General features: G+C 34.5%; 1 protein-coding gene across 3 annotated transcripts; it reads left to right on the top strand.

The window, feature by feature from the left end:
- The first annotated feature begins 1,509 nt into the window (after positions 1-1,509).
- On the top strand, positions 1,510-10,998 carry LOC110097875 (iron-sulfur assembly protein IscA-like 2, mitochondrial). 3 transcript variants are annotated; one of them, XM_028692444.1, is made up of 6 exons: positions 1,510-1,596; positions 1,689-1,778; positions 1,907-2,556; positions 5,814-5,944; positions 6,019-6,127; positions 10,643-10,998. In XM_028692444.1, exons 3-6 carry the CDS (start codon positions 2,452-2,454, stop codon positions 10,703-10,705), a joined length of 408 nt encoding a protein of 135 aa, XP_028548277.1. In that variant the 5' UTR covers positions 1,510-1,596; positions 1,689-1,778; positions 1,907-2,451; the 3' UTR covers positions 10,706-10,998. The 3 variants fall into 3 exon arrangements, with proteins under 3 accessions (XP_028548277.1, XP_028548275.1, XP_020680197.1); XM_028692442.1 differs by lacking the exon at positions 1,510-1,596 and having other exon boundaries at positions 1,604-1,778; XM_020824538.2 differs by lacking the exons at positions 1,510-1,596; positions 1,689-1,778; positions 1,907-2,556 and adding an exon at positions 5,020-5,437.
- The last annotated feature ends 992 nt before the right edge of the window (positions 10,999-11,990 follow it).

The following is an 11,990-nucleotide window of genomic DNA, read 5'->3' on the forward strand; positions in this document are numbered from 1 at the left end:
AATTGGATTTCCTTTGCGAACTCTGAATCTACATCCTACCATAATTTTATTTTTCATGGCTACGTTGAAAATGGATGATTTATTCTTTACACTCAGACAAATCAACTTCTGTCACCATTATACTTCTTCTACCTTGGTTATTTGGCCTAGTACAACCTTCATTATAGGCTTTGTTGTGTTCTTATTGATACTTATGCTTTGCTTTGCTCTAGTTTATATTTTATAAAATTATTTGTAAACGATCCTCACTTCAACTTGTTCTGTAATTCTTAATCTGCCACATGCTGCAGTTTTCTCTTTTTTGAGTTATGCGTCAAATGGTTGATTTTTTTCTTCAATCTCACACTTTAACATGCAAATATGTTGTGTTGTGGACCTCAACTTTTTTTTATATATACAAAACTATCCTTATTTAAAGAAACAAATAACTACAGAATCATGCATAATTGCCTTAATATAATTCTTCCTAAATCAACCACTCAAATATAGAAGGAGATCGGCGTGATCCAGACAAGCTTTACATGGATATGTCATTCAGAACACCACCAATGACCTTTGCAGCCATTGGAGATTCTAAAAGCTTTTTAACTCTCTCCAGCAATGGCTCTTAATTTTTTATGATCATCAGAGGGGTTCTCTACACCAGCAAATGCATGAGAGTTCAGGTGCTGCAAACACTGATCTTCCTCCAAGTCCTCTAATCTAAATATTTCCGTCTTCTTTTTAGCGACCGTTGCAATCATCATAGCAACTGAATCCATTCGAGTTGTTACCAAAATTCTACTTCCAGTTTTCCCATAAGCCAGAGGAGCAAGCAACTTCTCCCATTTTTCTTTATCCTGCTCATCATTCTCCCAAATGTCATCCAGCACAAGTAAGAACTTTTTGGACATCATCTCGGCCCGAAGACTATCTTGAAGTACCTCAAATGTCTTCAAATGAGTCGCTGTGTCCGTATCTGTGCATCGTAGAAAGACTTTTTTCACATCAAAGTGGTTGGAAACACAATCCCACATTTTAAGATCAAATTCCTTTGTCATTTCATCTTCATAAACATGTTGCAAGAGAGTTGTCTTTCCCATACCACCATGACTCGTTATAGATAGAAGTGAAATGTTTCTGAACCTTGTTGTCCTAGGCTCATTTGATGGCTTCCTCAACCACTGCATAACAAACGTCGTAGACTCGCCTCTACTGATTAGATCATTTGTAGGCAAGGATCCTGTTTCACGTGCTTCGAACAACACCACGCTGCTGCTCCTGCTTTGTGCCATCTAGAAGATGAAGAAAAGTACTAACCCCAGCTGAAACTTTATCTAGTTTCAGCACAACCTCCTCCAGCCTCTTCAATTTGTGATCAATTTTGAGAGCATGTTTGCCAATTTTGACAGTCTTTTATTTATGGATTTCATGATGGAACGCACCTTTCTCTGCTTCTTGTTTTTGGTCAGCTTTTTTTCAAGCTTCATGTACTCAAACTCATCAAGCACATCATCTGCCTCATCAACAGCATCTCGCAACTGTCATATCCATTTGTTGAGTGCTGGGTTCTGATCAAGGGTGAAGGGATAGATGAGATTTAACAAAGTGATCTAGGTGAGCCTCTCACGGATCTTAATGCCGGCCCTGGGATCAAGGGCCAAGGGATGGTTGGGATTTTTAACATATTGGAAGGTTGATATTTACAGCAATACAATTTTTTGTTCAAATCTGAAGATAAGCTGTTGTATTTATCTGCACCATCCAGTGGCACCACAAAAGATGCTGTGGATATATTGGTAAACAACTTCAACCATGTTTATCGTTCTGCTCTATGTTATCCTGTCTGCTTCCTTTCCAAATGCGCGGCTTGTGTTGGTTTTATGGTGAACATCCCTTGTTGCTTCTTTACTTCATTTGGTGGCAGGCTGGCAGCAATGGTTGAGATAGAGCTTTTTGCCACCTCAACAATTGGTTTATCCAAACATAATTTTCTTGCCTTCAACAGTCTGTATGGGCTGCTTTTCCCAACAGCTAGGATGAAATTTATCTCAGTACTGTATCTTTTTCTTAATTTCTAGCTAGCTGGCTTGACTCAATTGCACCCCTATTTGCAGCCACCCGAAACAGACTCTTCCAGAAAGAAGTTGAGCTGTTCAAATTGAAAAAAAATACCAAATATCTTTTGGTAAATATAGTTCAGACATTTAAAAGGACAATTTCGTTTATGATTGTTTTGCAAGTTCCTCTATTATATTATCTCTATAAACAAATGGAATGAAAAATAGCATCCTAAACAAAATTTTAATATATAATTATTCATCTTTCTCCTCCATCTGATATCCTTTTTAGTCATTGTGCCATCCTCTTGTGTGAATTCTGTGATCTTATCAATAAATTTGTACTTATATCATAATGTTTTGTTGTAAATATCTTCTTACTTGAAGAGGCTCTGATGATGTGCCCAAGCAGATGTCGCAAGGTGATCCTGGAGGGCCTAAATGCAGGCAACCGATTTCCTTGCTGTTTCATACTGCTTTTATTAATTTTGATAATTCGTCAACAGCAGCAGCAACGGTATCTTCTTCTTCTATCTTCTTCTTTTTCTTCTTCTTTTTCTTCAGACCCAAAACCAAACGTATTGCATGCACTATCATCCTTTATATCATTTTGATGAAAACTGGGCAATTCTGAGCCTCCTTTGTTGGCGTCTTTCGATCAATTGATTTGCATAATTTTTACTTAAATGATTCTTAATTGGATTTGCTTTGCGAACTCTGAATCTACATCCTACCATAATTTTATTTTTCATGGCTACGTTGAAAATGGATGATTTATTCTTTACACTCAGACAAATCAACTTCTGTCACCATTATACTTCTTCTACCTTGGTTATTTGGCCTAGTACAACCTTCATGATAGGCTTTGTTGTGTTCTTATTGATACTTATGCTTTGCTTTGCTCTAGTTTATGTTTTATAAAATTATTTGTAAACGATCCTCACTTCCAACTTGTTCTGTAATTCTTAATCTGCCACATGCTGCAGTTTTCTCTTTTTTGAGTTATGCCTCAAATGGATGATTTCTATTCTTCAGCCTCACACAGTAACATGCAAATATGTTGTGTTGAACCTCAACTCTGTTGCTTTCGCAACTAACCTTTTTCGTTATTGTGGTCTTCTGATAGTTTGTTAATATTTTATTGAGAAAGATTGTCCAGTGCAAATCTAAACTTAAAATGTGTTGTTCAATTCCCAAAGTTATATGGTAATTATCATATAAATCCCTCCAATTTAGGTCTAGTTTTATGATTAAATCAATTAAATAATATTTAAATGACAATTTTAAGAAAAGAAACTATCAATATGGTATTTAATTTTTTTTATTGGTGAAGTAATATTGTTGGAATTATATCTAATTATTTAAAGGTCAAAGCATGTTCTTATTAACTCATAATATTATCAAATAATTTAGCTTATTTTTGTAATTAATTATTATTAATTTAGAATTTTAATTTGTATATTTAATTTATCTGATTTAATTTTATAGATTCTATTTTGTAAAATTTTAATTAATTTATTTTTTTAATAGATTTAATTATTCAATTTATTAAAATAAAAGTTCTCGTCTGTCCTCTCTACTCTTTGCGCTCTTGCTGAAAGCTATCGATGAATGTAAGGCAGGCACGCGATGGGAGCTTGTTGTTGAACTAAGTAATTCTCATATTTCCCTTGCTATGGTTTGCTAAATTTCAAAAGGGTATCTCCAATTGAACTCTCATTTTTCATTTCAAAATGCAGTAAAATCAAAAAGTGTCATGATTCATCTTCAGTGGAACGCCATTTTGCCTCGAAATCATTGTCGTTTCTTTCGCGCCTTTCTCATACTGAGTTCGGTAGAGAGAAAGAAATGGTGAAAGTGAACTGTTCATCAGCAACTAAATGACGACAAAAATGGAGTTCGGTTGAGACGTATGAGGCTCTTCATTCGCTTGTTTGCCGAACGGCTGGAGAAGCTCTAAATACGGGATTTAGGGCAAAATGGAGGAGAACGGGATTTATGTGTGTGTAAATTTGAAGGGAATTCTCACGAGAGTGTAAATTTGTAGGATTTTAAAGTTGTCATTTTGGCTATTCAGCATGATTTAGGTTAAAGTTCTCGTGGCATCCCTTCGTTGTATTTTGTCGATGCTCACGGCGAACAATGTTGATTTCCCATCATAATTGAAAATGATGAGCTTGGTCTCCACCAAACCACCACTAATCTCTATCCTTCTCTTTCTCTCTTCTTTTCTCCATATCTTCCTCCATTTGCTATGATCTAGGGCAAGGGATAGGGAGTTTAAGGGAGGTTTGGTAGCACCTATGATTTCATTTAAGAAAAATTTAGTAAATTCTCTAAATCCGGATTTATGAAATTATAGGGAGGTTAAGTCTTAGAAACTGTTTGGTAACATGTATGATAATTCATGTGTGACTGTTTGACTATTCAATTCAGGATTTAAAGTGGTTAATATATTTGATATGAATTCCTTGGATAATTAAAGTACATTAATAGAAGTTCAAATAAAATATAACAAAGTTATGATAAAAATTAGATTTAAGATTAGTTTACTCATTTTAAATAATCTTCTATTTTTTTAATATTAATAGTTTTTAGAATTATCTAAATATTTAAGAAAATAATTGCAAAATAGTAGCAAATCCTCAAGTCCTCGAAATAGATTATTTAAATCATACAAAATATAATTAATAAATATAAATTTTATTAAATAAATTAATTACATTAATTAACTCATTATTTTTATTTAGAAAAATTAAATAAAAATAGTATCAGCTATAGCTAATCAAATTTTTTATCTAATTGAAATGAAACTATAATTAACATAATTTAATAACTTTATTAATTATTAATTAGTTAATTAATTAAATATAATAATTTTCATTAAAATAAGTTATTTAGATTTGCACTATTCTTTACATAGCTTAGGCCCCACGGTTTGCTTTTCCCTGTATTTCTTCGTTTGCTGTTCTTCGGCTCCTGCATCGCTGTTCGACTTCGCTCAATCGCTCCTCACAGGCGCTCCCTTCCTGTTGGATCGGAAGTTGCGACATTTTGATCGGAAGCAGCGAAGGGAGCTCGTTCGCTGTGAAGGTAACTTTCTCCCTTTCGCGCGCTTCTTCGGCCAAATCCCATAAATACGCCGAATAAGAGGATTTCGGAAATCCGGGATTTACCACGAAAAGGAGGCATTTTTGGCCGTTTGGCTGGATTTCGCTCAAATCCGGGATAAATCCTGCTACCAAACAGCCCCTAAGATGTCGAGATCGTTTATCTACCGGGTGATGCCATTAATTCGCGTTCACATCGAGCGGAACCGGCGGCTTTTGACCTCAGCCACAGAGGAATTATCCACCGACAAACACGCAGCTGTGTACATGACCGATAACTGCGTCAGGGTAACTTCCCTTGCCTGTTCTTGATTACATCTGGAGCTAGTTTATTTGAGTAATTTGTTGTTCCCAATCTTGGTGTATGTTTTGATGCCCTAATTCCTACCTTAGATGTTTTTTTTCTTTTCGACTCATTCTCTTAGGAGGAGATTTAGTATGTTTTAACTGATATGATTGTCTCAGTGGAAATCTTATCTCAGGAGCATTATTTTTGTTTTTTCAATGCAATTATTTTATTATGATGCATTTTGAACACAAGTTGGTTGTATTTTGTTACTGTTTTTCTTTAAATTATGGAATTTGGTTTGTGCTTTTAAATTTGTATGTCTCGGTATGATTTCCCATAATGAACTTTTGTTTCGTTTATCATACTATTTTGTAGAGATTGAAAGAACTGAATACAAAGGAAGAATCTTTTAAAGGAAAGATGCTTCGTTTAAGTGTTGAAACGGGTGGTTGTTCTGGTTTTCAGTATGCTTTTCTGTTGGATGAGAAGAAAACTGAAGATGACCGGTATGAAATTAATAAAGTGATTAACACTGCTTTATTGAGGGCATTCTCTCATATTATTATGGTTATGTTTGTAGAATTTTTGAGAAGGATGGCGTGAAGTTGGTGGTTGATGACATATCTTATGATTTTGTGAAAGGTGCCACAGTTGATTATGTTGATGAATTGATTCGCTCTGGTTTCCAGGTTAGATCCTTTCATCCATCATTAGCTTATGGTACTATCTTTGTTATAAAGAGCTATATTTTCATTGCATCTATTGATTGTATGGTTTTTTACAAGCTTAACTCATCTGTATTATCGGTACTGTATGTATTGAGTTAAGAGTTCCAATGATAGTAACTCCATGCACATCATTGATAGTCAACAGGTTTGAACTGCGTTCGCCTGATGTGTTTAAAAGATAACTCATTTGAAGGCTATAGCATCCAACAAAGAAATCAGTGAGTACTATCATAATATTTGTGATAATAGGTGAAGTTTTGTTTAAACAACTTTACCCTAACCTGAAATCAAAATGTTGAATTTGGGCTGGCTGAACAAATTGTATTCTAATAGGCCATGGAGTCTAGTTGAATCAAAATTTAAGCCAGCTTGCATTCATTAGCAAGCTCGACATTTTTGCATAAACTAAGTTTATACTTGATTTATGGATCATGCATTTCTCCCCAATATCCTTTGGGAACATGGTTTTGAAATAGAATATCATTCTTGATAACCTCAAGAATTTCAAGTGTTCCCATTTTGATCAATAGGCTTGTAAACATTGAACCTAGCCCAAGTTTAGTTTGAATTGAAGCTTATATCGATCAGAATGCTTATGAGTAGCTGAAGATGAGGAAAGCCCAATAATGAGTTTTATGACCGTACCTTATAGCTAGGTGACCTTATTGATTTAATTGGCTTGCTAACTTCATGTTGTCCCTATTAATTATGGTGAGACTTACAATCATTGGAATTATCATGCCCAAAAAGGGGACTTACGGTGTCAAATACGTGAAAGCCTAATAATGGGTCTTATGACATTACTATGAGGTAGCTTGATTAGTTAGGTTGGGGCTTATAATCATATGAAAGCTTGTGTAACTTGATGCGTTTGCTAGCTTTTGAGTTGGCCCAATTAATTTGGTTGGTTTAATGGGGCTTACATCTTTATATTGTCCCAATTAATTAAGTTGGGTTAATGGTCATTGTGATGTTCGGGTTATTTAGGTCGTGGCTTTCATCTTAAAGAATGCTCATAAATGGTGTTTACAACCTTGAACATGAGGTAAGCCCGTCTTTTTTTATTTAGATTCTTGACTTGCATTGGAATTAATTTAATTTAAAATTTGTGGCTTAGTGTTTTGTTTACAAATTGCTCAAAAGGTTGGGGCTTATAGTTCTTAATTTTGGAATTCTTGTATGTTGGAATTACAATTCAGACATTGGAGTTGACTCAAAATGGGTCTTGCAACTTTGCCCTATAGTGGTGGTTTGTAGGGTTGCTTGTTTGCTGTAGGATAAAATGAACATATTTGTTTCATTATTACAATTGTTGGATTGATTCAAATTTGGTTAACTTTTTTACAAATTCAAATGCTAACTAGCTAATTTTTGTAGCTTTGCAATCATTAATGGGATGTTTGGTTTGTTGAAAAAGAAATGCAGTGTAAAATAAATACTGTATAAAGTAAATACTTTGAGATTGTTTGGTTATCTGTAAAGTATATATATGAGAACAATTTTTTCTGTTTCGTTGAGCGGATGTAGAGTAAAGTAAAATTGATGCATTCAACTGTAACTTTAGTAAGAACTTCTGTATACTTCTTCTTTGCTTCGTTTTCTTCAGAGAAAGAAATAGGAACCAAAGGCTAAAAACCATTGTTGAAAGCATTACTTCGTCTAGCCAGTGTCGTTGTCTTCCGCCGACAAGAAGAAAAATTAGATTTTTTGATGAGGGGCGGTGGTAGAACTCAAAAGAGTCAGAGGAGAAACTCCTCGAGGAGAAGAAAGTGTATGTTTCCTCACTGTTGAAGAATCTGAAGCCTTCCTCACCAATGGAAGACAAGATACTATCACGATGATTTGACTTGCACCCTTGCCTTTGTATCATCATCATCTTTCTTCTTTTTCTTCCTCTAAAGGCGAAGCAGGTGGTGGGCAAGCCATGATGTTCGTGAATTTGAGCCTAATAGAATTTGAGTTGTGACGGTCGTGAGGCAAGCCTGATCGCGATTTTGAGTTGTGACGGTCGCAAGCTAGGGAAAGGAATGTTCCATCGACACAATGTGCGTGGTAAGCTGTGACGCTCGTGATTCCCGAGCTTTAGCGATGACGTTCACTGGTGCGGCCTTCGAAGAAGATGGATGTATCAACCTCTTTCTTCACTTTTCTTTCTCGCACGTCCTATGTAATTCGTTCTCATTCAATTCTGAGGGATTTCCTTTTACGCGGAAAATAAGCTAACGTGTGGGTTTTAGAATACCCTGATATTGCTTTACTTTACTTTTGCATTTAAACCAAAAACTCAAAAAGTTAAAATTCCTGCATGTAGTTTACTTTACACCCCAAAAAATTCCAACCAATCAGCCCTAAGTGAACTTTTATCACATGTAAGACATTTGTAAACTTGTGTATTGCTGGTAAAAAATTTCATCTTCTTTGTCGTCCCAAATATAGGTGCAAATTCAGTTTTGCATTCTTTGTTCATATCGTTACTATGGTTCCTATCAACCTATTTTTTTATTTTTTATTTTCCAATCTTTCTTTGCCTAAGGGACTTTGACAATGCCAATGGAGTTTGGTTTGTCTTTTATAATGGCAACACGTCCTAAGCATGTTGATAACGTTGAGGTCACTAAACAACTGTGTTAGCCTCTTCTTATTGATTGTTCAAAAGTTATTATTGAATTTCATCCTAACACAAGAATTAAATCAGTTATATTCGGACTAAAAATCAATAGAGAGAGGAAACGCCTCATGCTGGACCAAAGATCAAGGTAAAGGGGTGCTCTATAAAATTAAGTTGGATTAATTATCAACATATATGGCTTTCAATCAGTTGAACTAAAGATGAATGTCTCTTATTGTTTCACATGCATTCGTTTTCATTTTTTCAAGAGTTATTATTTTTTATCTTGTTTTCTTATTTCTTCATTAGTTGTTATGAGAACTATGACATCAACCTATTTTGCTCTGGTTGACAGCCAGAGAGATTTGGCGCATCAACAAGTTTAGATCAACTAAACAGCCACCATGATAGTCGTTCAACAATAATTTGTAATTCATCATCAAACTTTCCATTATGTGTCGTTGTTGGAGTAAAAAAGCATTCACACCCATCATTTGAATCAAAGATACATAGGAGAGACCTTGTGTTGGATTAAAGATCAAAGATAAAGTGGTGGCTTTCAAAACCCAGTTAGATAAAAAATTGTTAGTATATGGTCTTCAACTTAGCTGGATGAAAGATTGATAACTCTTTTCCATTCCCCTCATTCCCTGCATCTTCATATGTGGGAATTGTTTCAAGAAGGAAGACTAAATTTAGCCTTATGCCTGTGCGTGGAAGATTTTATAGGGCACATGGTCAAATAACAAGACGATCAAGTATAGAGCTCATGTTGGGGGAGATCGAAAGCTATGTGTGATTCATAGAGAGCACATGAAGTGAAGGGAGAGAAGTAGGGCTAAGTGTTGAGGCCAAAGTGAGCGAAAGGGACACAGGGAGTGTGAGCACTATTGAAGTCACAAGTGAGAGAGGAAAAACAATCAAGCCGAACAAGAGGGAAGAGACATAGGGTGTGATAGGCTAGTATTGGAGTATCCATCGATTGCAAAGGCTTCGCATGAGTGAGAGATGGGCGGCGTCATGGATAGTGAGAGGACATTGTTCTTGTGACTAAAAGAGGCACATAAGTCACTCGAGGGAAATATGGATGATAGGACCTACGTAATTAATTTTTTTTTTTTATAAGAAAACATTGCCCTAGTGAATACACTTTATTTGCTACTTTTTGAATGATAAGTGTTTTTTCTTAATGGAAAAGGATCAGGACCTACAAATCAAAATTTTGGGAAATTACCTAAATAATGGAGTAGACTTTAGGTCAATTGAATATTAGGATAGGAAGTGAAGAAATTTTTATTTCGATTGATAATAGGAGCTAAACTAGAGCAGTTTGTACTATATTGATATCATGATATAAACAACTTTTAAAAAAAAAGCAGATTGTTTGGTTCTACGTCTGTTTTAGGGTTTGTTTGGGACGGTTTTCTTATTGCTTCTTAAAACAACTTTCTATATTGTTGTACTTAAAAACTGTTTTAAGAAGCAATAAGAAAGTCGTCCCAAACAAAACCTTAATGAATTACACTCTCATTACCCAACCACTTAGGCTTAGTTTGGGGCGGCTTTCTTGCTGCTTCTTAAAGCAATTTTGTAGTATTAAAATTTTAATTTTTGAACTAGAAAGCCGCTTTAAGAAGCAATAAGAAAACCGTCCCAAACGAAGCCTTAGTTAAGAGTGTCATTTCTTGATATGTATAAGGATTATGTTTGCAACACTTATATCTACATTCGGAGGATTTCCTCATATTTTCCATGTCATGAACTAATATAATTTCTCTCTTTTATTTTTTGACTACATATTTGCTTTACTCTTTTGATCCAGAACTCTTAGTTTATAGCAAACTTTTACAATGAAATTTGATGTGCAGGTTACAACAAATCCAAGTGCAGTTGGAGGATGCAGTTGTAAAGCCTCTTTTATGGCCAAGTGATAGCCACCCTGAGAATAGGTTCCACCTGTAAAACTCTATATCATATACTTATTTTCTTCATAATGGCACTGCCTTTTTTTTTAAATAAAATCTCCATTATTCAGTACTTAGATGATAGAACAAATCAATTTAAATCACCATTTCTTTGAGATGTGTGCTTCTGCTTTGTACTGAGCACCCATCTGCAAATTTTATGTCTCAAATGTGTATATTTTAGGTGGAGCATACCTACAAACATCTATTCAAAATGTTGGTTTTGTAATAAAAAAAAATGCCCTTTTGACTCCCTTTTACTGAAATGATGACTTCATCTTTTAGACTTTTTTTTTTTCTTTCACAATCGTTTGTCTTCCTCAACCACACGTGGAATATAGAGCTTAGTATAAAAATTTTAATTTTATTTTAAAAAGTTGTTTAAGAAGTTATAAGAAAGCTGTCTCAAATGAAATTTTGTAAGGCTTATTGACTTATTTAGGCCATTGTTTTTTGTTATAAAAAATAATAAAAAAATTATCCCAAATGAAACTTAAATTTTTACGGTAACAAATTTATTTTTTGGGGGTCCATATGATGAGTAGGGTAATGCTCAAAAGTAGCTTAAAATTAAAGTTTAAAGCTCGTTCATGATCGTTTAATTAACTAAACAAACAAACTTGAACAATATTTTAAATACTCGATTCTAAAATAAACAAGCTTGAACACTAATGTGTTTGGCTCATTTTTGTTCGCGAACAACATTATTTGAAGTTCGTGAACATGCTCGACATTAAGCTCGTTAAGAAGCTCGATTCGTGTTCGATTTTGAACTCGTGAATAAGCTTGATAAAAACAATTAATATTTGATTATAAAATTAATAAATATAATAATATAAATAGAGCTCGACATTGAGTTCACGAACATGCTCGATGTAATTGTTTGTTAGGAAGCCCGATAAAGCTCGTTTGTTAAGTTAATGAACATCTAAAAGTAGAGCTCGTTTATAACTCGTTCCTGTTTGTTTGTTTAAAGCTCGATAAGCACTAAATGGACAAACATGAACTGAACATGAACGCTCGTTAATTTAAATGAATCAAACATGAACACAAACAATAAAGCTCGAACAAACATGAACCAAACTTGAACAACCTGATATTAAATGAACATAAACATGAACACTCACATACTCGGCTCGGCTCGGTTCGTTTGCAGCCCTAATCGTTTGTCTTCCTCAACCACACTTAATAGAATGACAAAGCAATTATTTCTAAAAAGATTTAAAAAAAAAAAAACTTGAAAACCTATGTT

This window comes from Dendrobium catenatum, unplaced genomic scaffold (genome assembly GCF_001605985.2).
Source record: "Dendrobium catenatum unplaced genomic scaffold, ASM160598v2 fragScaff_scaffold_156, whole genome shotgun sequence".
NCBI lineage: Eukaryota > Viridiplantae > Streptophyta > Magnoliopsida > Asparagales > Orchidaceae > Dendrobium > Dendrobium catenatum.

Excerpts from the sequence above, each read along its gene's own strand:
- LOC110097875 (XM_020824538.2), top strand. The coding sequence starts at position 5,297 with ATGTCGAGATCGTTTATCTACCGGGTGATGCCATTAATTCGCGTTCAC. Across the intron at positions 5,438-5,813 it reads TGACCGATAACTGCGTCAGG|AGATTGAAAGAACTGAATAC; the intron begins GTAACTTCCCTT and ends ACTATTTTGTAG. Across the intron at positions 6,128-10,642 it reads TGATTCGCTCTGGTTTCCAG|GTTACAACAAATCCAAGTGC; the intron begins GTTAGATCCTTT and ends TTTGATGTGCAG.